At 36.2% G+C, this 26,915-nt stretch overlaps 4 protein-coding genes, 1 non-coding gene and 1 pseudogene across 6 annotated transcripts; 4 read left to right on the top strand and 2 right to left on the bottom strand.

Moving 5' to 3' along the window:
* Positions 1-4,404: 4,404 nt before the first annotated feature.
* On the bottom strand, positions 4,405-4,512 carry LOC148764953 (small nucleolar RNA snoR100). Its single transcript, XR_016029978.1, has one exon. It is a non-coding gene; the product is annotated as a small nucleolar RNA snoR100 (small nucleolar RNA).
* Positions 4,513-6,965: 2,453 nt separating this feature from the next.
* Positions 6,966-7,941, top strand: LOC148764954 (protein FAR1-RELATED SEQUENCE 5-like). The gene is made up of 2 exons (XM_088814557.1): positions 6,966-7,695; positions 7,818-7,941. The coding sequence occupies exons 1-2, from the start codon at positions 7,085-7,087 to the stop codon at positions 7,939-7,941; spliced, it is 735 nt and encodes a 244-aa protein (XP_088670683.1). The 5' UTR covers positions 6,966-7,084.
* Positions 7,942-7,960: 19 nt separating this feature from the next.
* Positions 7,961-9,704, top strand: LOC105961137 (uncharacterized). Its single transcript, XM_088814558.1, has 2 exons — positions 7,961-8,324; positions 8,417-9,704. The coding sequence occupies exons 1-2, from the start codon at positions 8,041-8,043 to the stop codon at positions 9,702-9,704; spliced, it is 1,572 nt and encodes a 523-aa protein (XP_088670684.1). The 5' UTR covers positions 7,961-8,040.
* A 4,613-nt stretch (positions 9,705-14,317) lies between these two features.
* On the top strand, positions 14,318-21,383 carry LOC105958606 (B3 domain-containing transcription repressor VAL1). The gene is made up of 14 exons (XM_088813297.1): positions 14,318-14,540; positions 14,669-14,795; positions 15,866-15,947; positions 16,023-16,139; positions 16,238-16,764; positions 16,847-16,943; positions 17,052-17,226; positions 17,713-17,789; positions 17,921-17,995; positions 18,095-18,313; positions 18,439-18,488; positions 18,945-19,058; positions 20,017-20,075; positions 20,356-21,383. The coding sequence occupies exons 2-14, from the start codon at positions 14,683-14,685 to the stop codon at positions 21,156-21,158; spliced, it is 2,508 nt and encodes an 835-aa protein (XP_088669423.1). The 5' UTR covers positions 14,318-14,540; positions 14,669-14,682; the 3' UTR covers positions 21,159-21,383.
* Positions 21,384-22,267: 884 nt separating this feature from the next.
* LOC105958640 (RING-H2 finger protein ATL72 pseudogene) lies at positions 22,268-23,757 on the bottom strand (annotated as a pseudogene). The gene has a single exon (XR_016029585.1). The product of XR_016029585.1 is annotated as an RING-H2 finger protein ATL72 pseudogene (transcript).
* A 1,158-nt stretch (positions 23,758-24,915) lies between these two features.
* On the top strand, positions 24,916-26,852 carry LOC105958641 (small ribosomal subunit protein eS26y). The gene is made up of 5 exons (XM_012982648.2): positions 24,916-25,087; positions 25,215-25,307; positions 25,928-26,012; positions 26,147-26,280; positions 26,573-26,852. The coding sequence occupies exons 1-5, from the start codon at positions 25,085-25,087 to the stop codon at positions 26,636-26,638; spliced, it is 381 nt and encodes a 126-aa protein (XP_012838102.1). The 5' UTR covers positions 24,916-25,084; the 3' UTR covers positions 26,639-26,852.
* The last annotated feature ends 63 nt before the right edge of the window (positions 26,853-26,915 follow it).

Genomic DNA, 26,915 nt, shown 5'->3' on the forward strand with positions numbered 1-26,915 from the left:
TTAATACTTTATATAATACAACATTGTGCATATTACATAATTACATTTAGATAACAATATTGAAAATACAAGTATATCAAAGAAAAGAACTTTTAGTATAATTCCCAAAAACTAAAATCGGATCGTAAATTATAATTTTCTTATTTATCGCTGACAAATTTTGATTGTTGCGGCTGTTGATTCTCAGACAGACAGCGTTTAGTGCATGTCAACTGCAGTAACTTTTTTGTCACAATTTAAATTTTGAATTTTTACAGTTTAATTACTACTCAAACACTCCGTATTTTAGATTCATATTTATTAATAGAAAAAATTATTCTTCTATTTTATTTGATAATGCAAGTGCCAATACAGCTAGTATCCATATATTTAATGATGCATGTAAGAAAATCTGTCAGTGTAATTTTGTTTCACGTTAGATGCCTGTCCTATTTTTAATTTATGTGTGTAGGATGATTTACAAATATAATAACGCATGTTTCTCCAATTAGAGCATGTATTGGTCATTTATGACGACATTTGGCTATTACCAAACAATGGTTTAGATTTTGTGTGGGTAACAACAAACATCAAGTTATTGCAGCGAATAATTCTTGCATCCGCTCGTGGAATTAAAATGAAAGTGGCAGAAGAAGTTGTTGCAGCGAGACTTGGGCCTTCTTTATCTATTGTCGACGATGACTATGTCGGTGATGTTCGTACTCCAGTATGGGTTCGTACTCCAGTGCAAAATGTGGGTGACGATGATATGAGATGATGGATAATGTGGTGGATGATGGTGAAGACGACCACGACGGCAAAGACGACGACCACGACCACGACGACCACGGTGATGATGATGATGATGATGATGATGATGATGATGATGATGATGATGATGATGATGATGATGATGATGATGATGATGATGATGATGATGATGATGATGATGATCCGATTGCAGCGCAGACACCTTGTGTCATGCCCAAGATTTTTCGACTTTCCAAGCTTCGCCGTATTTGGAAGGTCTGGTCGAGGGTGGGACAGACAATTATGAGTTCATGTGTTGGTTCAAATCACACATATACCGGCATATTTTTAGTTTGGACATGTAAGTTTTTCTATAATATGTGTGAAAAAAAACTAAAAAATATGTATTTTTGTTATCTAATATGTGCAATTTAATTTAGGAGTGTAGTGTTGGACGATGCGAGTCGAGAAGAAAAGCACTCACCACGTACCGCGGCCCGCGGAATGACATGATGATTGCTAGGATGGAGACAATCGGGTTTTACCATTTACGAGATTGTCACCTTCCCAATATCGGTCAAGCCCTAATATTAGCGTTCGTGGAAAGGTGGCAACCAAAGACGAACAGTTTCCACATGCAGTGGAGTATATGAAGGTCACGCTCCACGATGTCACTTTAATCATGGGTTTGCACCTAGACGACCCTGTAATTGCAGTAAATCCCCGCATGCGCACAGTATTACATCTCTTTTGGGCGTTGGTGTGTATACTGTATAGTACGAAAGCAATATTTAGTCCGAATGAAATTGATTGAAATAAGGTGCATCAGCAGTTGGGAAAGCGGTATGCTACAAAAGAGAAAAAGATGAAGGGGTATTTGATGTGACTAGTAGGGTCGGTTTTGTTCGTTAATAAACCATCCCCAAGTTGAAGTCGTGTTGGATCGATTATACGAATGATATCGACACAATCGGAGATTATTCATGAGCTTTGGCTTGCTTACCAGACATGTACACCGGAATTTTGGTATTTGCAGTGGCACTGAGATGAAAAGACTTCGTGGTTGCACCATTCTTCTTCTGGAAATTCAATTATTTATTTTATTACTTTTTTTTTTTACAAAATTAGTTGTTTTGAACAAGTTTCAAGCTATTTTACAGTTCTGGATTTTTTAATACTTCCATTGTTTCCGATCGAAAATTTCGAAGGATTCCAACCTCGATACAGAATATGGGCCTCTAAATGTGAGTTAGCTTGTAATTTATAATATGCATATTTGTAATATATTTTTCCAATTTTTGCCTAATTTTTGTAGGTTCATTGAACACCGAATGTGGATAGTACACACTAGGGGCGAGTTCATCCTTAGGCAAGGGTGGACTCAAACCCACCCTTAATTTACAATTTTCACCCATATATTATATTATATATTTGGGATAATTAGCAAAAACCCCTCCATCTAGGAAAATGAGTTAAGAAAACACCCCCTCCCAAAAATAATTAGAGAAAACTCTCTCTCCTTTAAAATAATCCTCCTAACAAATCTAAATTGTCCAATATACCCCTAAAGTAAAGAACCCTAATTATTTATTCTTTTCACGCATCTTCTCTTTCTTTTCACGGCTATCTCTCCTTTCTCTTCTTCTTTATCATTTATTTTTCTTCTGCCTTTTTTTGCTTTTTTCCAACTTCTGAGGATGGGCTCCGACATGAACTCCGACGTGAACCTGGTACTCCTCAAGGGCCGACGCCGTCAATTCCGTCACCAGAATCGAGTTTCAACTGTATTTTTCTATTTACAATTTTTACAAAATTTGATCGGTTTCCACATATACAGTGGTGCTATTTCTGAAAGTCGAACCTTTTCGAGGTAATTGAATCTTGGGTTTTCACTTTGATTTTCGTCATTGCTTATTGAATTGGGTTTTCAAAATTCTGGGTTTTTATAATTTTTTTTCTTTTTTAATTTGAGGTACTGTGGTAATTGTAGTAATTATTGGAGCGCACCATGTTTCTTGAAATGGTGAAAACTATTGCTTTCCGTTGTTTCAATTGTTTGTATAAAAAACCGTTAGAATATGGAAGTGGGGAGGTGATGGTGTGGTGTGGCGACTACATGGTGATGATGAAGAGCAGATCTAGGGTTTTTTGGTGGATTGTGGCGGAAGACGGCGCAGAAAAAGAAATTCGCGCAGGCAGGGCCCTTAATCGACTATGTGTGGTTTAATCGACTATGTTCAATAGTCGATTAAGGCTTAATCGACTATGTTCAGTAGTCGATTAAGGTTAACCGACTCCAGTTGTTAATTTTTTTATTTTTTATTTTGATTTTTTGTTTATTGATTCCAATGTATAAATCAATTACAATGTTTGTATATATTTTTCTTAAATATAGTTAATTTTGCATTTTTTTTGTAATTGTGATTTGTTATTTTTAATAGTTAAATTTTTAATGGACTATGCATTAATAAACCTGATAGAGAAAAAAAATAAAAAAAACCAAAAAAAATTAAAAAAAATTAAAAAATTAAAAAAATTATAGAATTTCCTTAATCGACTATGCTTCATAGTCGATTAAGGAAACTGATACAGAAAAGAAGGGGAAAAAACGGGAAAAAAAAAAAAAAAAAAAAAACGCTGAGCGCGTGACCAGCTGTGATGTGGCAGGCGAGGGCAAAACTGGAAAACATAATGGCTCAAAATAAATGTGGGCTTTTCTCAAATGGACTGAAATATTTTGGACTTCTTTCCATTAAAAAAATCAATGAGGGGGTTTCCTCAAATAGCCCCTATATATTTATTTAGTTCACCCAAATTTTATTAACTAGACTATCCAAAACTTCAATCCACACAAAATTCAAATTAATTCAAAAAAAGTCCCAAAATTTTAGGAATATTACTAAATAGTTAATCAGAAAAAATATAATTATTTTTGAATCGTCGGTCCAGAAAAATATTATGAATAGCTTTAATGTAATAATTTGGAGCATAAGAATCATAATTTGATTTTATTTTTTATTTATCTAAATAGTTTAATTGATTGTGAAAAATTATCCGTAAATCCCACGGTCATTTTCAGCTCTTTATGCCAGCCGAGCCGATGTAAAATACACTTCAATAATATTTATTTTCTTTAATAACTTTAATTTTTATGATTGAAGGGTAAATCAGTCAATTCATGTGTTCTGACTTCTGATAGATTTTTTGAAAGACCGTTTGCTCAAGGAGTGTGGATGTAATTATTCAAACTTGTTTTCATAAATATGTCTTGCTCAAGGTTGTCCTTGTAATTTACCTTTAATTTTGATTGAAAATATTTCAAATCCCCATCTTATTTTAAACCAAACACGAAATAAATCCCAGATTTGATTTATAATCCAATCCACCATAGATTCCAAATCAAATGAATTTTAAATTCACCGAAAATTAAATCAGTCACTTGAAATTTATATTTCTTGAAACTAAAATTATTTATATATATAATTTCTAAACATTGAAAAGGTCAAACGTATAAAATTTTCCACATAAATAAAAAAAAAAAAAAAAAAACAGCACGAACAAATTTAATCCACAAAATTATTTTAAACGGAATTTTTTATTATAAAAATCATAAAATATATTAAACTAATATATGTAAATAAAATAGATTAAATAATAATAATAAAAAAAATAAAAAAATATAGGTCTAAAACCAGGCCCCCAAATCATGAAAGGAATCAGAGGGGGCAGACAAGCGACCTTCAAACTTCGTTCTCTGTGCACAGTACCATGCTTCCTTCATTCCATTTCCGGAGCATCGGCTTAATTGTACACAGATCCAACCAACAATAAATTACTTTTTAAATAAAATATAATATCGGAAAATAATTAATAAATAAATAAGATCTGAAACGATGGCCGATGTTTTGATGGTGAAAATTGGAGGATTAGTGAGTCTTATTTATAGGGGAATATCTGATGTCAGCCTAGGGTTTCACAGCCTCCGTGGGTTTGGGCTGGGCTTAATTTTTTATTTTGAGGAAAAAATTATTGGGCTTAAGTTGAATCTTTTTATATCTCGATCCGACCATAATCTTATGTCGAGTTACGTCTAGATCCCCTCATGTTTAGGAAATTACATATATAAATCCAACTTCAGTACATCAGTTGATCTCAGAATAATTTTCATTTTTTAAAGAATTAAATACACTTTGCATCTGAAGTATAGCATGTAGAGCTGGGCATGGGTCGGTTTGGGTAATTATCGGCCAATTATCTAACCGACCCGACCACGCGATTTTGCTGAAAATTGAAAATCATTACCGATCTGACCATTATGTTCGGGTAATGGTTGGCAACCGACTTTGATGGGTAAACAATGGGTGGTTGGTCGGTATTATCGACCATCTATTTATTTTTTATTTTTTATTTTTATTTTTTTTACAACAATAAGATGTTTTTAAAAGTTTTTTTCCAAATATATTCAATAATTTGGGTAACTTTATGTTAGTAAAAATATTAACTTTAAAATTAAGAGTTTTTTTTATTAAAGTTCAAAAATAAGTAAATATATAATGAAGAATATGAAATAAAAATTATAAGATAGAAATAGTATGGAGAGATTTATAAATTTGTGTTTTGAGTGTTTGTTTTTACCTCTTTTACATATTATTTTAATATTAAAAAAATAAAAATTACAATTAAATATTTATAATAAAAAAATTATTAAAAAAGTCGGTTAGTCGATATCACCCGACCAAGCGATTTTTGAGTAAACTGAAAATCACTGACCGACCTATTTATATATGGGGATGTTAAAATTATCGGCCGAAAAATTTATCGGCCGAAAGAAGCGGGTCAAAAGTGGATCGGTTGACCGATAAAACCGATTCATGCCCAGCCATAATAGCATGTGTTACATTTATTCCCTTAAAGTGTTTTTTGTAACACTTGTTCTCTTAAAATATCATTTGTAAAATTTACCCCCTCAAACATCATTTATTTTGTATCTTAAATATTAAAAAGACGTGTTATTTTCACTCTCAAAATATTTTATTTCACCACCAAATTAAATATATTTTCTATTTTACCCATTTTTCTCTTTTATCCATATTATGTATCAATTCATAATTTGTTCACCACCAAACTAATTACAATATTCACAAAACAATTCTACCATTTTCTATAAGAATATTTATCACATAATTCCACCATCTCCACCTTAAGTGAACGATACCTCCGTCAAAGAAAAATACACGAACGTCAAAAGAACAGGAAACTCACGTTCTTGAAATAATAAATTAAGAAAAAAACAAAGATTTTTGGTGGATTATTTGAAAACTAGGTTACTTTTCCTTCAGCACTATCCACCCAAAAACTCATTCAAATTGCAAGATTTTTAGAATCTTGTTTTACCTTTTTAGATTTCATTGCAAAAAAAAAATAATAATAAATAAATAAATAAGGAAAAAAAACTTAGAATTGAGGAGAATTAACAAATATAAGGGAGGATGGTGGATTAGAAATTTGAAAGGTGTTTATGATATTTTTTTGGGTAAAATTCATTTTGCACCCCTGTACTATGAGAAAGATATCGTTTACCCCCCTGATGTATGAAAAACATCAAACACCCCTCTGCCGTTAACTTTTTTCTTGAATCCGTTAGTCAAACCCTTTGACTGGCCGTTATAAAGACCCGTTGGCTTTTTTTTTACGAAATTACCCCCAATAATCTCTATATATAGATTGTCTAGTTTTAGCCATTTTTTTACTAAATTTTCCCACTTATTCAACCTTTTTTTCACTCTTTTCAACATGTTTTTTTCACTATTTTCACCCATTTTTTCTTCTGTTCTTGAATTCTTCATTTGTCTTAGATCCACATATTTGTAAACCAACTAACTATGTTTCATATTGATTGTAACCAAACAACTTAATTTTAGATTCTTCAAAAACAACTGAACATGTTTCTTATTGTTTCCAGCAAAAACAAACGTATCCAAAAAATTGGCCAATCAAACAAAACCTATATAGAGATTATTGGGGGTAATTTCGTAAAAAAAAAAGCTAATGGGTCTTTATAACGGCCAGTCAAAGGGTTTGACTAACGGATTCAAGAAAAAAGTTAACGGCAGGGGGGTATTTGATGTTTTTCATACATCAGGGGGGGTAAACGATACCTTTCTCACACGAGCAACACAATTTTTTTTTGAGTTTTATTCTTTAGTTTTATAATTTGCTAACTACATTAACATAAAAACAGGAAGTATACATAGATGTGGATGAAGATATTGAAACATTCGAGCTACATGATTTCAGTGAATTTTTCACAATTTCGACTGCATTTGATAGTAAAGATGCACTAGTCGAGTGGGCGATGAATATGGCCATCAGTCAAGGACATGAGATTAGGCGACAGTCTTACCACGAGGGCCGACAATATTTGACTTGTAAAAGAGCCTATAAGAGTCGAGGAAAAAATGCAGAGGTCAAAACAAGCCGGAAGTCCGGTTCAATAAAGTGTAAATGCCCTTTTGCGCTATGGGGTAAAGAGGGTCGTGATGGATTATGGCGCCTTACCATCAAAAATGGCAATCACAATCATTTTCCTCATAAATATCCACAAGGACTACGTTCGCTAAGTCGCCTGAGTGAAGAGCAACGAGAAGTGACAAAGATACTGAAAAAGAGCCATGTGAAGCCGAAGGAAATTTTGCATCATCTGAGACAGATGAATCCGGATACGGCTGCGGCCTTGAGAGATGTGTACAATGAATCACAGAAAATTAGACGAGAGGAAATGAAAGGAAAAACAGTTATACAACATCTGTGGCACGAACTAAGTGAGAGTGGATACAGCAAATGGCATCGAATAAATCCAGCTGGTGATGCAGTGCAAGACGTTATGTTTGCGCACCCTGATTCAATAAAGCTTTTGCAGTTATTTCCATACGTCATCCTGATGGATTGCACGTACAAGACTAACAGGTAATAATTATTTAAATGTGAATTACATTTATTATATTATATATATATATATATATATATATATATATATATATATATATATATATATAAGAGTTGACTAAATTATAATTACCTTCATGTAGATATGAAATGCCTCTTTTGGAGATCATTGGGGTTACTCCCGTGGGAAGGAACTTCACTATTGCCGTTGCTTTTATGTCACGTGAAGATGAGGACACTTATGCATGGACATTGCGATGTTTGTGAGACATATTACCAATCGGGATAGAACCAGAAGTGATACTGACAGATCGTGAGTTGGGCCTACTGAAAGCATTGCCAAACGTGTTTCCACATTCGCATCACATGTTATGTTTATATCACATAAACAGAAACGTTGAGGCAAACGCGTCAAAATTCTTGGGTAACACCAAGTTGGGTGTACTGTTCCGGAGGACGGTGTGGGCAAAGTTAGTCGAATCTGAGACTGAGGAAGAATACGAATGCAACTATAGAGAGATAGTTAGTTTGTACGGGCAATATCCGAAGTTGATAACTTACATCAATGAAACGTGGTTGATTTATAAGGAGAGATTTGTTAAGTGTTGGACCAACAACATCGTTCATTTCGGTAACACGACGACTAACAGGTATATAAATTGATTTTACTATAAACTCGTTACGTACAATCTTTTATACACATGTTACATTTATTCATTATTTGAGTGTTTTCTCGAAACAGGGTAGAGAGTGCACATCGTGCATCGAAGCGTTGGATCCAAACATCGACTGGAGCTATGGATACAGTTCAAAATGCACTAGATGCGCAAGTTGACCTTCAAATTAATGAATTGAAGGTGGAAAACGAAAGCAGTAGAACAGTCAGGATGTACAGTACTTCACTGTCGTGCTTCGGTGCTTTGGTATGTAACGTATCACACAAAGCACTGGACCTGTTGGATAAAGAGTACGAAAAGTTGGAAAAGAATCCGGATAGTTGCAACTATTACCTAAGCCGAACCCACGGACTCCCGTGTGCGTGTATGATTGCAGTTAAAATTGCTGAGGGAGATACTTTTTATCCGCAACAGTTACATCCATTCTGGAGAACATTGGTTGTCGAGCCGAAGTCGGATCCATGGGAGGACGAGGAGGAACCGTTTGATCGCACAGTTGCAATTAAGAAAGTTTTTCTCGATGAGTTCGAGAAGTTATCAAACAAAGATTACATGTCCCTAAAAAATGCGGCTGACTATTTACGGGACCTAAATAATCCTTCTTCAACGTATTTACAAGAGCCGTCATTTGTGAAGGCCAAGGGACGACCTAAGAATAACTCGACGAAGAGGAACTTGTCCGGACATGAGCACGTGATGAATCGGAAATCCGAAGTTAAATCTTCTTCGGGCTCTAAGGGTCGCAAAACCCCGACCGAAAGGACGCCAGAGTCAAAATTTAAAGCTGGTACGCCAGAGTCAAAGGTTAAAGGTCGTACGCGCGGACGTACTAAATCGACGGAAGAATCAGTTGTTACTGTCGGGGACCGGGTCAATTTCTTTTCCTTCCTTCCTCCGTTTCTCGCACAGTCCGTAGTCTCATATGTTAGTGTGAGGGCCGATGGAAATTGTGGCTACCGGTGCATAGCCGAAGTTGTTTACGGCAGTCAAGAGAGATGGCCACAAGTCAGAACTCACTTGGTTGAGGAGTTTATGGTGCGTTACAATCTATATGCTACTATTTTTGGTGGGGATGAGGTGGGCCGCAATACAGTCGCTGATTATATCTTGACATGCAGTCATGAGAGGGGACCGGCGCCACGGACGAAATGGATGTCAACAGATATGGGGTTGGCGATCGCTACAAGATACAACGCAATGGTATTAATATTCACTGAACGGGGTAGCATCACTTACCTACCACTAGTTGGGAATCCCGCGTTATCACGTATTATTCCTATGTCGCTACATAACGATCATTTTATGATCATACGAGTACCGGTTTCATGCCCTCTTCCTCGTCTCCATCCTTAGTGGAGGTATTTTGCAGCTCCCAATTTACTACCTCTACGCGATTTTTACGCGGATCGACTTGCTTTTTGGACGACGTTGACTTCTAGGCATAGGTAGTACTGTATTATTGTAATTTTGTTTACGTTGTTATCGGACTTACTTATTTAGTTATTTGTACGGATTATAATTATGTTGTATCGAACGAAATTATATTTTAATTTGTATTATTAACGAATAAAAGAATTAAAAAAAAAACAATCAAAAAAAGATAAAAATATATATATATATATATATATATATATATATATATATATATATATATATATATATATATATATATATATATATATATATATATATATATATATATAGTGTTGCTCGTGCGTTTTCACACGAACAGGGGTGTTCTGCTCGTGTGAAATCACACGTGCAAAACGCCTATGTGCGTCTGAAAACGCACGAGCATATTAATTTTTTAATTTTTTTTTTGTTTCGATGTTTTTTTAAAAACAAAAAATAAAAAAAAAATTAAAAAAAAAATACGTGGAAAAGTACTTGTGTGTTAACACACGAACAGGGACATAGTACTCGTGTGTTTTCACACGAGCAGAACACCTCTGTTCGTGTGAAAACGCACGAGCAAATTATATATATATATATATATATATATATATATATATATATATATATATATATATATATATATATATATATATATATATATATATATTTTATTTTTTATCTTTTTTTGATTTTTTTTTTATTCTTTTATTCGTTAATAATACAAATTAAAATATAATTCCGTTCGATACAACATAATTATAATCCGTACAAATAACTAAATAAGTAAGTCCGATAACAACGTAATTAAAATACGGGCAAATAAGAAAAATCCGCAAATCCAAAATGAAACATCCGTACAAAAAACTAAATCCGAAAACAAACAACAAATCACAACACACGAATACCAATAGTCAGGTGCGAAAAATCCGAAACTAATACACAAGTCCATGCAAATAGGTAACATGTCCTACTGTCCACCCCTCGACCCCCGACCCCGAGTCCTCGGACCTCCCACGCGACCCCTCCTAGGTAAGAGACGCAAATAGTGGGCATGTGGCGTCAACAAGTCCCTCAACTGCGGCTGAATGCTCAGGAATGCCTCTGCTGCGTCGTCACCAGTCAAACCGAACACGATCGGAACTAGGAGCCGAGCTATGTCGTTGGCGAACGGCTGGTCTGGCGGCACCGCAGCAACAACTCGTTCTGCAGGCGGAACTCTATCAGGGTTGCTAATGAACCGGTGCGTCTGCACGATGTACCACTTCATGTACTCCTCGGCAACTCTATCAGGGTATTGCGACAGGTCAATGAAGTTGGCGTACTCGTTCTGCCACAAGCCGCCAGGAGCGTGGAAAGTGACTTTGTATCCGCGCCAAACAAGCCGCGGTTATGTGGCAAGTTCGATTCAATTATCGGGAAAGGAATAGTCTGGACTCTTCCAAACTGCCGCAACGCTCGGTCGGGCATGTACGGCTCCACTATATCCATGAACTGTATCGTGCCGTAATACATTCTCCGAGGATGCAAGTAATGTGCACCGGTACCATACGGGGTCCAACAAACCTAAGCATATTTTAAACTAATTAGAAAAATTCGTAACTCTACTATAGACATAATTAGAAAAATTATTACTCACATCTCTTTCGGTCATGGCGTCGAGTATTTTCCGGTATTCCTGCAGCGTGGTTGTATTGCCTCCACCATGGGCCCACCTTCTGCATCGAGGCTCAAACTCGGCATATGAACGGGAAATAGGTGGTCGAAAGCAGGGGAAATACTCAAAGATCCAGCACTGCAAACAAAAACCAATGAAACGTTGTTGATATTACCTACATAGAAGTTTAAATAAATAAATAATTACTAATAAAGGTACACGTACCAGAAGGAGAATAACACATCCACAGAGACTGTTCATCCCAGCGCGGGTGGCAATACCCAATTGGCGGTACATGTTTGCTAAGCATGCCGAAGCCCACGAATACTTGCCGACATTATCAAGATCGTTGGTAAAATGGATCCACCACGGCTTTATGTTAGACGCTGTTTTGTCTACAAACAAAACAGACCCAAGCAGAAACATCAAGTAGCCCTTCATCTTCTTGTCGTCTGTGGCGGAGGGAAGGGTCAACTGATCTCTCACCTTAACCCAACCAACTCCCTTGTTTCGAAACATCTCATTGGTGTCCATCAGACCGACACCCAATACAGATGCAAGACTCTGTGAGCACTCTTCTACCGGGCGAATTTCAGACACTGCTGGTCCGTCCAGCCGCAACGCCAGGATGAAAGCGACATCGTGGAGCGTGATCGTCATCTCGCCCCATGGCATGTGGAAACTGTTCGTCTCCGGCTGCCACCTCTCCACGAAAGCTAGCATGAGGTTCTTGTTCATCCTCTTTAGAAAACAGTCTCGTAAGTGGTAAAGACCTGTTGCCTCCAGCCTCGCAATCATCGTGTTATCCTGCGGGCCGCGGTAGTCCTCGAGTGCTTTGGTCCTCGACTCGCACCGTGTAGTTTCACGGCGCTCCTGAAAAATATTGCATGTATTGTTAGCTAAAAAAAAATGAATAATATAAGAATTATGTAAAGCACGTGTTGACAGAAAAACTTACATATCCTTCCCAAATGTACATCGCTATATGCGACTTGAACCATCGCATAAACTCGTAATTTTCTGGCCCTCCCTCGCACGGACCCTCCAAGTACGCCGGACCAGGCAGCTGCGGAAAGGGTAAGGCACGACCACCTCTACGATCCTGAAATACATCTGCTGGCGCATCATCTTCCTCCATCTCCTCGTCAGTATCCATATTATCGGGATTGTTGTTGTGGTCATTATCGTCGTCGGCATGTGGCAATGTACTACGAGCTAGCTGGAGATCGCGTGTAGGTCCACAGGGTCCGGCTCCAGCTGCAACAGCTTCTCGTCTCAGTCTCTCTTCTTCCCGCTGTAACGCTGCTTCTCGAGCTAACTGCTTTCTTCTACGGGCGGAAGCAAGGACATCTCGGTCTCCAATGCGATCCGGATCTTCCGGATTGCCCCCCTTCCCGCTCAAGGCTTTCATTAAGCTCTTGTCTTTACCAGCAACTTGACTCATAAGACTTTTCCCCCGGCCTCCTGCCATCTACATTTTAAATAAGCACTTTATTAATATTTCATATAATAAAAAAAAAGAATTTAAATAATGAAATGAAAAAAAAAAAAAAAATTGTTGTGCTCGTGCAAAAACATGCGAGCATTTCAACAGTGCTCGCATGTTTTTGCACGAGCACAACTTATAATTCAACTAATTAATTTATTAAAAAAAAAAAAATTTTAAAAATGCTCGCGTGGATTTACACGAGCGCAGTGGATGCGCTCGTGTAAATCCACGCGAGCAAGCAAAAATCGGACGTTTTTTAAAAAAAAAAATTATAAAAAAAAAAAAAAAAAAATTAAACACTCTTGTGAATTTACACGAGCGCAGTGGATGCGCTCGTGTAAATTCACACGAGCAAAAATCGGACGTCAATTTAAAAAGAAATAAATTTATAAAAAAAAAAAAAAAAAAAAAAAAAAAATTAAATTAAATTCACGCTCGTCTGAATTTACACGAGCGCAGTGGATGCGCTCGTGTAAATTCAGACGAGCGTGGCCAAGATCGATTTTTTTCGTTTTTGTTTTCGGATTCGTAATCTACATAACAAGAGGATCGTAAAAACGTAAAAATTACCTCCGATCTGTTGACGATTTGCACGGGCTTTGCGAAAGAAAATCGAAAGTGTATAGAGAGTTTTTGAGTTTTTTACTTTTTGTTTTTTGAAGAATGGTAAAAAATGTGCCTGACTGTTTAATTTTAGCCTGCACAAATCATTTCAGTTTCTATAATAACAACTTGGGGTAATTTAGGTATTATACATCTAATAAATATATCACATATATTATTAATTTAAAATTTGAATTTATGTCTATACTAAATTTGTTGGATTTTTTTGCCAAATAGCCCTTTCTTTATAAAATTGAAGTGTAGAAATTTGTTTTAACATTCAAATAAACAGTGAACTTTCAATCGTGGTGGAGCCAGGCAGGGGCAACCTTTTATTTATTATCTTTCTTTAATGGGAAAAATCAAAAATTGTCAAGAGAGCGAATTGACATTTTTACCCCTGAACATGTGAATCCACGAAACCGTCGGCCAAAATCGTATCTCTGTCTGAAATTCGAAATCCCTGAAGCCGTAAATCACTTAAAAAAACCACTAAGAACGTAAAACCCTTAATAAAATGTAAACACACACACACACACACACACACAAAAGGGTAAATACAGTTTTGGGCCAAAAACTCTGTATCTATATATATCTATATATATATACACATATGTGTATATATAAAATACAAGTAGACGAAGCCTCGGTCTTGAATTGTCGTGCATGCATTTTTGTTGTACCTATATTCTCCCCCTCTGCATGCGCACACGCTTTTCTCTCTCTCCTCCCCTCCCCCAATTTCTCTCTCTAAAAATATAGATACACGTCCATGAATCACGCATCCTCCTCATTTTGATTTTATTTTTACTGAATTTTGACTCTAGTCTGGCATTAGCGGATTCGCCCACCGACCGCCGCTTCGTTTTTTTTTTTTTTTACTTCGATTTCTTTGTTCTTTTTTGTTCACTCTGTTTCTCAGTCCCAGATTCAAAATTCAAGATTTCAATTGCTGTAAATCATACAGCAGTTCGGGCAATTGACAATTGTTGTTTGTGATTTAAGGTTGTTCGTATTCGGACCATGCGTTTCATAGATTCGAAATAAGGTCTGGAATTTTTAATTTTTTTTTTCCCGATTTATAGAAATTGAAATTGATCGATTTTATAGAACTCCTTTGATCTGGGTTTTAGGGTTTTGATTGTGAATTTGTAATTGGGTTTCTTTTTGTTACAGAAATTCAATTCAAAATGGGTTCGAAGAATTGCATGAACCAGTTGTGCCGCGCAACGACGTCGTCTGAATGGAAGAAAGGTTGGATCTTGAAATCGGGTGGATTCGCTACCCTGTGTTACAACTGCGGGTAATTTTTTTTTTCTTGAATTACAAACTCAATTCGATTTCAATTTGGGAAGGGTAGTTTCGGAATGTGCATTTTGGGGCTTTCCTAAAATACCGCTACAGTGTGGAGATGTTTTTCTTTTTGCTATTTCCTATATTTAGGATATATTCTTCATGGTCATCTTGTAGTACAGCTTTCGTATTTTGCTTCTTTTATTTTGTTATTATTATTTTGTTAAAGAATATACCTTTCTAATCAGACTAAAGTTCACATGATGCAAAGCTATAGTACATCCATGCAAATCAAAGGTTGTATTGTTATTGTAGCTCTCGATAATCGATCGTAATTCGTAACAGCACTTCAGATGATTATATGCCCGTTTGTGTGGTTTCTCCGAAAAAAATAAAAACTTTAACAATAAAGGCTATTGTTATCTATTGCTTAATTTCGCTTAATTCCATGTGTGTGTGTGTGTGTGTGTTAAAAAGAGTGTGTGTGTGCGTGTGCAATAACGTGAACATGTATTTTTATTTAGCTTGAAAGAAGCATAAAGGCTATTTTCACTAGTTTCGGCTATTTTATTGTAGCTCTCAATAATCGATCGTAAGGGCACTTCAGATGATTAAGCCCGTTTGTGTAGTTTCTCCTAAAAAAAATAAAAAATTTAATGGATTGCTATTGTTATCTATTTCTTAATTTCACTTAATTCCATGTGTGAGTGTGTGTGTGTGTGTGTGTGGTGTGTGTGTGTGTGTGCGTGCGTGTGTGTGTGCGTGTGTGTGAGTGTGTGTGTGTGTGTGTGTGTGTGTGTGTGTGTGTGTATTTGTGTGTGTGTGTGAGTGTGTGTGTGTGAGTGTGTGTGTGTGTGTGTGTGTGTGTGTGTGTGTGTGTGTGTGTGTGTGTGTGTGTGTGCGTGCAATAACGTGGACATATATTTTTGTTTAGTTCGAAAGAAGCGTAAAGGGTTGATGCATTGTAGTCTGCATCGATTTAGTTGCTGAAAATTTTTGCTCGTATTGTTACATCAAAATGAAATTGCATTTCCTCGGCTTTAAAAATTATTCTGACACGGGTTTATTGTGGATTTCTAGATCTGCATACGAGAATTCCGTTTTCTGTGAAACATTCCATTCCGATGAATCTGGTTGGAGGGAATGCAGAATCTGCGGGAAGGTAAAATAATAATTTTTACACTCTCTTTCGATTTTTTTTTTTTTCTCCAAGTCTTTAAAAAATTTCGTATATTAGCTTGTCCACTGTGGATGCATTGCTTCAAAATATCTACACGAGTACATGGATTTCGGGGGTATCTCGTGCTCGAGCTGTTCAAAGCGTTTGGAAATTCATACTCCGCCTTCAATACAGGTTTGAAAGATTTTTACTAAAAGTAGTTACACCGTGAGTGTGTGCGTTTGTGTGTTTATATTTCTGGATTTTTTTTTTTTTTTTTTTTTTTTTTGCAGAGTCGTGGTGAAATTCCGAGCAGCACATTTATCCCGAAAAGTGGTGGTATAAGGGATGCTCGCCCGATAGTCATCGAGAAGAGAATCGAGGAAGAAAGATTCAGCACAGAGAGGCTTCTGCAGTTGACCAAAGCTATAGCGGTCAACGAGTTCAGCCCAGAAAGCAGCAAGCGGGCCCCGAATCCCTCCCCACATAGCTCCTCGGTTTTCGCAAAAATCGATAGTAAAAGCCGGGCAAAGCCGGGTGTTAAGGATACGTTCGAGTCTCATGCTCAGCCTTCCAGAAACTTCTCCTTGACCGTACCGCCTTTGACCAGTGAGAAGATTCTTGAAGGGGGCGAATCGAGCAAAGATGGGGGACCAAAAACACGTCATGTTTTCTCGAGGCCCCCCAAACCCACCCCCTTGGGGGCTGCTCCACAAGCACGTGTTGCCAGGCCCCCAGCTGATGGCAGGGGCCGTAATTTGCTGCTTCCTCGTTATTGGCCTAGGATTACGGATCAAGAATTGCAGCAGTTATCTGGAGAGTATCCTTGATAATTATTTTTTCTCGATCTAATTATTTATGAATATAATCTTTTTTAGTTTGCCTTAACTGTTGATATATAGTTTGAAGTCCACTATTGTACCGTTATTCGAGAAGATTCTAAGTGCAAGTGATGCTGGACGAATCGGTCGGTTGGTCTTGCCCAAAGCATGTGCTGAAGTATGTATTTTTTTTTTTATTATTTTTTTTTTAATTTTGCGATTGGACGATGTTAATTAGAAGTATGCTAATAGGGTTTTTTATTTTTGTTTAAATTATTTTATGTAGGCATATTTCCCTTCTATCAATCAATCGGAAGGTATACCGATAAAGATTCAGGATATAAAGGGGAAAGAGTGGATATTTCAATTCAGATTTTGGCCGAATAATAACAGCCGAATGTACGTTTTGGAGGGCGTAACCCCTTGCATCCAAAATATGCAATTGCAAGCTGGCGACACGGGTATATAATTTTTTGTTTATTTGTTAATATATTATGCTGAAACTAGTAAGGCCTCGTTTGGACTGGGGAGATTAGCCATGATTAACTAAATAATAGGACTTTGTTTGATGTTTGGTATCCCCAATAACTTGCCGGGTCGACCCGCAAATATTATGTTATCATGGCTTATCTAGGCATGTCTTTTTATTTGATCATCGAAGGTCTAGATTATTTAATCTTATCTTGGCAACCAAACGAGGCTTAAATTTACTAAATTATTCTGCTTCTCGGGATTAATTTTGCATGCATATGTACCTTTCTCATTTTTATGTCGCATGGTCTTTAGCACGGATACACACATTAATTTATCTATACTACTATTTTTTTTGGTTGCATATAAAAAAAAATCAAGAATATTTCAGGACATATTTTGTTTTTCGTCTCTTTTCTTAAGATGATGTCACAATTTGATGGAAACTTATTACGCGATCTTTGTCTTTTGAGTAGTGATATTCAGTCGGATAGACCCTGGTGGTCAACTAGTCATAGGCTGTCGGAAAACAGCAAACAATGTCGATGTGCAGGTAAGAAATTCTCGACATTGCCTCGTTTTTCATTCCAATTATTATATTAATTTGTTTTTTGTTTTTGGGTTTTTTTCCCCGGTTATGGCAAATTGCTGAATATACTGTTTTTTTCTTTGTCGAACGAGTAGGATTCACAGACGTCTGCCTTACCAAATGATTCTCTGGCAGAAAGAGAAACACCAATTCCCGACAATCTTCCTTCGGTATATTATCACCCACTATTTTTCCCAACCTTTTAATTAATTAAGTAATATATTATGAACTGCGTTCTTATCGAGATACGAACAATGTTGTGAGTGCAGAATGGGTCGAGAGCTGGCGATGATTCTGGTCAGCAGCATTTGACCTTGTCTGAAAAGAGGAAGGCGAAAAACATAAAAAACAAGAGACTTGTAATGAACAATAACGAAGCTATGGACCTGAGAATTACATGGGACGAAGCGCAGGAATTGTTTCGTCCGTCACCTTCGGCTGAAAGAACTGTATTCGTTGTCGAGGACCTCGAAATTGAAGAATTTGAAGTAATTAATTTTGATCCATATGCAGTAATTTTTTTTTTTCGTTTTTGGATTTCCGTATTTTCGAGGTCTTGTACTCTCTAATGAATTTATTTATTTATTAATTTTGTTTTTTTTTTGGGTTTTAGGAACCTCCAGTTTTTGGAAAGAGGACGATGTTCGTTTGTGGACCTTCAGGGTAAGGGTTACCGAATTTGATCTCGTAAAGTTGTAAGGTGGACTAGGTTTGTGTACAGTCAATATTATGCTTAGGGGTAAATTACATCCACCCCTGAGGTAAGGTCTATTTACAAAAAAACCCATCTTGTTTCCATAATTACGTCTACCCCCGACAATTTGTAGATTCCTTACATTAACACCTAGGGGTGGATGTAAGAAATTTACAAACTGCAGGGGACTGGATGTAATTTCTCAAACACAAGAGGTTTTTTTGTAATTACGCGTTACCTCAGGGAAGTGGTTGTAATTTTCCCTATCTTAATAGAAAATCTATAATCTTCCAATCATTATATGAATATACAAATTATCTACCAAACGGCAGAATCATCGCATTAGGTTTCCACAAATGTATACTAATTTTGTTTTAGAAAAATATATAATCATCGCATTGAGAATGTTGAATAATGTTGATCAGGGAGCAAGAACAAGTGGTTCAATGTGACAGTTGTTCAAAATGGCGACGATTGCCTGTGGATGCTCTTCTCTCTGCAAATTGGACTTGTTCCGATAACATCTGGGACTCGACCAGGTTAGCATTTTGTAAATTAACTTAGTTCGATAGAGTGATGATAGTACAGTTAAACCTCTATATATTAATACAGTCGGGACTAACAAAATTCTATTAATTTAGCGAAATATTAAATTATTGAACTGATAATTTAGTAGGGTTTTAACTTTTAAATAGTCGGGACCAGAAAAATCTATTATTTAAGCGAGGTTATTAATTTATCGAGGTTAGTAGTACAATGTGAAGATTATTTAAGATGGTCCTCGGGGTGTAATCGAGTTCAAATAATCATACTAAGAGCCCGTTTGACTAAACTTATAAAATGTTTTGGGAGTTGATAAGCTGTTTGATCTTATTGTAAAGCCACTTTAATAAAATCAATTTGTTTTCAGTAAAAAAATCGTAATAAATAGTTTTCAATAAAAATTTACAAGAATTTTGAATTTCCGTACCCCGTTAATGAATTAAATATCAGGAAAACAATCTTATTTTGCCCATATATTTTATTAGTGTACATGTAAAATACAAATAGAGTATAAATAGAAGCATTATAGTAACTCTTGCAATATTTTACCTTGTATTTTTGCATACATATTCATATATTATTTTTTATTATTGTCATTATATATTGCTTATATTTTTAATAAAAAAATATAAATAAAAAAGAAAAATCTCACGAGCTGGGCCGTTCAGACTCGTGTTTATTTCATTTTAGGGATAAAAAGATCCAATTTTGGGGGCTTAAGAAATATTAGGACATGCAAAATGCTAACATACTCTGATTTCGAGGAAATCTTCAAAAAATGAAATTAGTCTACTAAAACGATTATGTAAATTAAATCTCCATTCTATATAATCTTTTTAATGTCGAATATCCTTCAAAATGTGTTGTGGCTGAAATATTGAGCATTTCTGCTAATGGAAGCGGATGAAGAGAATCTTTTTACTTATATTATATAACGGTGATTGTTTTTCCCAGGTGTTCATGTTCTGCTCCAGAAGATATAAATTCGAGGGATCTCGATATTGTTAACAAGGGTATGAGCCACCCCCCCCCCCCCCCCAGCTCTCTCTCTCTCTCTCTCTCTCTCTCTCTCTCTCTCTCTCTCTCTCTCTCTCTCTCTCTCTCTCTCTCTCTCATATCTCATACAAACACTTGCACATGATGGAAAAAAATTCATTTTTGTCGGGTTTTTTTTTTTTTTTTTTTGGTTTTGGTTTTGGTGTCTTTCATGTGTGTTTTTTTTTTCTTGGTGATTTTCATGTGTCGTTTTGGGAATTTTGATTTGATTGTACTCGTTTTTTTCTTTTTTTCAAGATTATAAAAAGCGAAGAATTTCATCTGGAGAAGGGGAGCCATCAGGGTTAGACGCATTGGCAAATGCGGCAGTACTAGGAGGAGACAACATAGGGGATATGGGAGGAGAATATTCCGTGGGGGCCACCGCCGTCGCAGCCACCACCACGAGGCATCCACGTCACCGCCCCGGGTGCACCTGCATTGTGTGCATTCAGCCGCCGAGCGGAAAGGGCAAGCACGATCCCACGTGCAAGTGCAACGTCTGTTTGACCGTTAGGCGTCGATTCAAAACCCTAATGATGCGCAAGAAGAAACGCCAGTCGGACCGTGAAGCCGAGCTCGAGCTCGCCCTAGTGAAGATGGAAAATGATAACAATAACAAAATGGATAATAGTAATAATAGTAATAATATTATTAATAATAATATTAATAATAACAATAATAATAATATTAATATTAATATTAATAATGATAATAATAATAATATTAATAATAATGCCAAAATAGATAGGGAAAGCGAAGATATTGTTGGAGAAGCGCTCGTGAGTATGAACCGTCAAAGAGAAGAAAACGAGGGGCAAAATGGGAATACGGTGGATTTAGTGGAAGAAACGAGTAGCAAGGGGCATAAATTGGACTTGAACTGCGATCCTCACCGAGAAGATGAAGTTCTTCTAGAAGCTTCTGGAATGAGTTTGACTGCGTTGATGAATGCTGCTAGCTGTCCTTTAGATGATATGTATTTGGTGCCTCAAGCTGCGAATGTTGTTGAAGAAAATGTTGCTGACGTGGAACCGGAGAAGATTCGGGAAGATGGTTAGTTATTTATTTTATTTTATTTTTTCGTTTTTGGGGTCACTGTTTGGACCTTGATATAAAGTTTGTTAATATTTTATAGTGTTTTATACCATAGATAGATTTTATCTTTGTTGAAATACATAGATGTTTATATGTTTTGATCTCAGATTTGAAGTCATGTTTCTTTAGTTGTTTGATATACAAATTGTTTCAAGTTGATTTTACTGTCATTTGGAGCACCTTTGGAATGTCTTTTTGCCATTAGTTAGCAAGTAAAACATTGGGTTTTTTTTTTTTTTTTCGTCTAATGTTTTATTTTGACACTCGGCAGAGTCGAACACTTGTATGTTGTTGGAGATATATTCAAAGAATAACTTACGGTCGCCTCTGGGATAAGGTCAAATTACGAAAAATTCCCTCATGTTTTAATTACAACTACTCCCCTCAATTATGAGTTTTCTTTCACGTTTATTCTAGTGGTGTCAAATTTAGTGGAATTTTTTAGGGTCCGTTTGGATTGAGGGATTTGGAGGGGAGTTTGATCCGGGAAAGAGATTTGAAATAACTTCAATTTGGAGTAATTTGAAATCCACCACCATTGCTCCAAAATCAACTAAAAATGAGTGGTGGGGATTTGAAATCTGTCTCTGAATCCATCAATCCAAATAAGTCCAAGGGATTTGTTATTATGGATTTAAAATTCCTCTCTCAAATTCCTCTATCCAAGTGCACCCTTATATTATGTGCAATATTCCAATTTGTTCCCATTTAACTTCATTCGAGCTCCACATTTTGAAACAAGATGAACATAAGATGTGTCTATTGGCTTGTAAAAGCAGGGTATATCAGAAACTGCATTTTTGCACGAAACCGAGTACACACTAGAGAACATTTCATGGAATGTAAAAGATTATGTTGAATTTGATATTATAAGGATGCATGTAAAATGGGTTATTGTAATTACCCAAACAGAAGAGTTTTTTTCGTAATTTAACTTTACTTTATGGATATGAACGTAATTAACCCCTATTTAAATTTAGAGAAGTTACACCGCTCTCCCTCGATGTTTGGTTCACCTATACTTGAGCTTCTTGAATTTGAAAAACAAAACATACAAGCGTCACAAAATATATTTTGAAAATTCTAACTCATAACTCAATAAACTTTACTTTCAACAAAACACTTTCTTGTTTAGGTTAATTACATAACCTTCTTATATCAAAAAAAAAAAAAAAAAAAAAAGAATAATCGGAAAATTACCCAATGTCGAACCTTCTTATAAGGGTTCGATAAGTACAAGGCTCTCGCGCCCTATACAACCCCAACTTACGAGCCATTGGATCCACTAGTAGAGTCTGTACATATATAAATCGAATAGAAATATGAACACATTCAATAGCCATTGCACATATAAACCATACAAGAAGAATCTCTAGACAAAATATATTCTCAGCTATAGTAAAACCTTTTGCCGGTCACAACTCAACTATTAGAACAATCATATCGAAACTCGCTCCTAGCGGCGGGATGGCGGTTCGTATTCTGGTGGAAACAACCAACCGAGTCATATCGAAGTTAGTCCGACGAAAATTGGGATCACCACCTCGATTATCCAAAAACAAAATTCACCAATCAACAAAACTAATCAATCGGAACACTCGCGTACAGAGCAATCCATCAACAACGTTTGCCTGCAAACAGGACACGAGCAATGCAATGCCAACCATGTGTCTATACACTCGACATGAAATCCATGATTGCACCTCGGAAGAATCCGTACATCCTCGCCCTCCACAAACTCCCCCAGACATATGGTGCAGTCCGTTGCCGCCGGAATACAGAGTATCCCCGCCTTGTAAACCACCGCCGGAATCTCAACCACCACCAACTCGGCATCCTTCTTCATGAGATTACCGCTCGACGACAAACTGGCCGCGGCCACGGCTGCCACCTCATCGGCGGCGGCCTCGTGGACCCACCTGCTCGGAGCGCACCTCACCGCGCAACGGACGATCGAGTTCAACCCGAGCGCGCATATCAACGCGCAGAGCAAAGCCGCCAAGATTATGACCATGTTGCTGTCGAAGTTCGTGGCGTCGTTGTCTTTGTAAGAGATGTTCGTGCTATTGGCGACGTAGGAGTTGAGCAGCATACGAGGCAGGCGGTAGTGTTGATGAATCGCCATTGTATCAGTCGGACACGAATATATATAAAGTATAACGGGGCAAATATTATATTGATCGATGTACTAATTAAGTTATAAGTGATTGCTTTTTGCAGAGAAAACTAACTATAGTGTTTGTATGTATGTATGTATGTATATATAAATATATATATACATACAACATGAAGTGTTGGAAGGATTCCAACAAGATAGAAACAATGAAAAGGTATTCAAAATTGAGTCATAGAAGATAAGGAAGAAATTGAAGTGAATAAAGGGGTTCTCTCTCTTTTATTGAGTTTTTTTGGGACCGAAAATCTTGATCAACAACTTGTCACACTACAAGCATAATAGCATCATATTCAACTTCTAGAAAGAGAAAGAGGAGAGAGAGAGAGAGAGAGAGAGAGAGAGAGAGAGAGAGATTCTTGAGGATACAATGCTACAAACATTGAAGTGACTTGTGTGGTACATGGAAACTGGTAGGGAATTGATGATTGCAAACTGACAGATTGGATTTTTTATTTTTATTTTCTTAAGGTGGGAAAGTTATGTATTAGGAGATATTTTGTTCAATTTTGGCGGGATATATAAATGTGTTCACACACCATCATAAAAGTTGTTTTTGTTTGTTTGTCCAAAAAACATAGGGAGATTTGTTTTCGCAAGAAAAATAGAGTAAAATTAGGCAAGTAAAATTTACGAGGTTCGTGATCGAATTTTATCAAATTCGTTTTCGTATTACTAATTTCATGTTTTATTAAAGGATGTCGTGTAAACGTGAACGAGAATAACATCATTTTGTCTTCAAATAAAACGGTAGAATATTACAATTTGTATCCGTAAAGTATAAATCATATAACACTTGCCCCTCACGCGTCCGAATTTTAAAGTAAGACGTCGATAATGTAATATTAACCATTATGCGTGTAACTACAATTTACATTCCAATTCCACCACTCTACAAACTTAAGATAATGATTCCCACATTTACAAACATTCACACAATATATTTCACCCGATGCAGAATCTACAAGATTCCAAAACCTAATCCCGGATAACAGCCGATTGAACCGGAATATTAGGAACCGGACAAATTCGGGTTTTATGACAACTGACATTTTAAATCAATTATAGATTTGATTTAAAAAAAAGAATTGATCTGATTAACAAGAGGGTAGATGAAGATGAAAAAAAGAGAAAACTCAGTCAATGTTGCTTTATGTTTGCATTGATTTCACACTTGGTTCCCATATTTACAAAAAATACATTTGGTTCCTTATGTTTCAAAATTTAAACATTTTTAGTCATTTCTGTCAATTTTCCGTTAATACTAATGAAAACAAACATGTTCCCGTTATTGCATAAACCGACAAACTAACGGATAATTGGCCGAAATGACTAAAAGTCTTAAATTATTGAAACATGAGAAACCAAATGTGTTTTTAGTGAACATGAGGACCAAATATGAAATCAGTGCAAACACGAGGGACGAAAATTATAATTTCCCCTCACTATATTGTTATCTTTATTTCGTTTTAAATTAAAAATATCTTATACGTATAGGCGTTGGGCTAATCAAATAAATTCGAAGAAGGGCCTAATTTAAAGACCCTGGATCATCAATTCAAGGCCCAATTATCTTTTAGGGTTTCACAACGAAGGATCATATAAATTCACGCCAACTCCCATTTTCTCTCTCATTCCTCTGTAACATTAAAACCCTAGAGTGCAAGGCCGAGCGGCTCCATCTTCCAGAGAGAAACAAAGCTCACTACATCGACAATGGTGAATCCGAAATCCTCTCTAATCATCCTTTTTCAATTAATTTATTTTTTTTTTCTCTGTATTTTTACCTTTTGTTTTTCCCCTATCTTCTTCTACTGAACAATTACATTTTCCGGCGGTTTTGTAGACTTTCAAGAGAAGGAACGGTGGTCGCAACAAGCACGGCCGCGGCCACGTCAATTTCATCCGCTGCTCCAACTGCGGAAAATGCTGTCCCAAGGTCCTTTTTTTCTTCTTCTTCTAATATATTTATTTAATTTTTGTTTTGATATTTTTAGAATACAGAGATGTGATTAGATATGCTGTCAATTCCTTGGATCTTACTTTGGCTTTTGAATTTCGTTATTCGTATGCGCATGAATTGATATATGTCTCTCGGCTAAGAGTTAATTTGCGTTGTAATTGTCATTAGTTTGAGATTAAGATAATTAACTTCTTATAGAAAATGCTTGTTCCGGCGTTGTTTGATTCATGGATAGTTAATACTTCAATGTTATCAGTGTGCGGCATAATCAAATATGTATTGTATTGTAGGCTAGTTTTAATTTCGGATAATCGCTATGATCTATTTTTTCTGTTTAGAGGATTAGAATTTTGCAATGATTAGGAGCTTTCGGTCGATTATTGTGTATGTATAAATGTATTCTAACTTAAATACATTCTCAAGATTCATCATTTATTCACTTGCTTGCATGTAAACTGATAAAAAACTATCGTTGCTTGTTGGTGCTGCATTTCGTAATGAACGGTTACCAATTTTTTATATTTGAGAAATATACGACTGAAGTTGTGTACTCGGAAAATGATTTATAAACAATTTGACAAGGTTGTTTCTTACAGGACAAGGCCATCAAGAGGTTTCTGGTAAGAAACATTGTTGAGCAAGCAGCTGTTAGGGATGTGCAGGAAGCTTGTGCTTTCGACAGTAAGCCGCTTTTTTACCTCTTAATTAGTTGCTTCGACTTCCTTCCCTGTTTCCTTGCTGCTCGCTCGTGAGCTAATTGATTTTGAATATTATACTAAGTTAACGAATGCAAAATTTTGTACTTGAAAATGTAGCCTACACTCTTCCCAAGCTGTACGTGAAGATGCAATACTGCGTGTCGTGTGCCATTCACTCCAAGGTCGTCCGAGTCAGATCTCGCACCGACAGGAGGAACCGTGAGCCCCCACAGCGTTTCAGACGCCCAAGGGTAAGTTTACGTTTTTTTCTTAATTTTTTTTCGTTACAACTTGGTGCTCTTGTAATTATTGTTTTTTGTCACGGTTTTTGTGTTACGGAATGTGTTATTGTCTTCTGCTGTAGCACGCACTCAATACAATCCCTGCACATAACAATAATCTTGAAAACTTCATCGTTTTTCAGAATGTTAAAATATTCAGTTGCACTATTCGTTGAAAATGAATCTTGCTTTTTATATTTCTTAGTTGCTAAATCGGGTTTTCAAGATTTAATTAATTTGATTTCTTTTTTTGAATGAATAGGATGATGCTCCTAAGCCAGGGCAAGCTCCGCGTCCAGGTGGCCCCCCTGCAGTTGCCCGCACTTGATTCTTATGGTTGGCACTCGTGTGTTCAACTCTATTGAGTCTTGTGTTATGCAATTTCGATATCGTTTTTTCAGCCATAATTGCTATTATATTTAGTTTGCGGACATGTGAGAATTGTTATTTTATGTGTTATGTGCAACCGAAATTTTTGAATTCATCAGATATTTTGCTTTTGTTCTAATTTTTGAGGTGGAAAACAATTATCGACTCTTTTATCTCTTTTGTTTCGTGTTATTTTATTTAAATTGTTATTAACTATTGAAATAATGAAACTTCAC

The sequence above is a fragment of the Erythranthe guttata genome, chromosome 14, assembly GCF_056151865.1.
Source record: "Erythranthe guttata isolate IM_541 chromosome 14, IM_541, whole genome shotgun sequence".
NCBI classification, from domain to species: Eukaryota; Viridiplantae; Streptophyta; class Magnoliopsida; order Lamiales; family Phrymaceae; genus Erythranthe; species Erythranthe guttata.

Coding starts and splice junctions, on each gene's coding strand:
- LOC148764954 (XM_088814557.1), top strand. CDS start 7,085: ATGAATATGGCCATCAGTCAAGGACATGAGATTAGGCGACAGTCTTAC. Junction 7,696..7,817: donor TGCACGTACAAGACTAACAG/GTAATAATTATT, acceptor ACCTTCATGTAG/ATATGAAATGCCTCTTTTGG.
- LOC105961137 (XM_088814558.1), top strand. CDS start 8,041: ATGTTATGTTTATATCACATAAACAGAAACGTTGAGGCAAACGCGTCA. Junction 8,325..8,416: donor GGTAACACGACGACTAACAG/GTATATAAATTG, acceptor TTCTCGAAACAG/GGTAGAGAGTGCACATCGTG.
- LOC105958606 (XM_088813297.1), top strand. CDS start 14,683: ATGGGTTCGAAGAATTGCATGAACCAGTTGTGCCGCGCAACGACGTCG. Junction 16,944..17,051: donor TGCCCAAAGCATGTGCTGAA/GTATGTATTTTT, acceptor TATTTTATGTAG/GCATATTTCCCTTCTATCAA. Junction 20,076..20,355: donor TCTCGATATTGTTAACAAGG/GTATGAGCCACC, acceptor CTTTTTTTCAAG/ATTATAAAAAGCGAAGAATT.
- LOC105958641 (XM_012982648.2), top strand. Junction 25,308..25,927: donor GCGGAAAATGCTGTCCCAAG/GTCCTTTTTTTC, acceptor TGTTTCTTACAG/GACAAGGCCATCAAGAGGTT. Junction 26,281..26,572: donor AGCGTTTCAGACGCCCAAGG/GTAAGTTTACGT, acceptor TTGAATGAATAG/GATGATGCTCCTAAGCCAGG.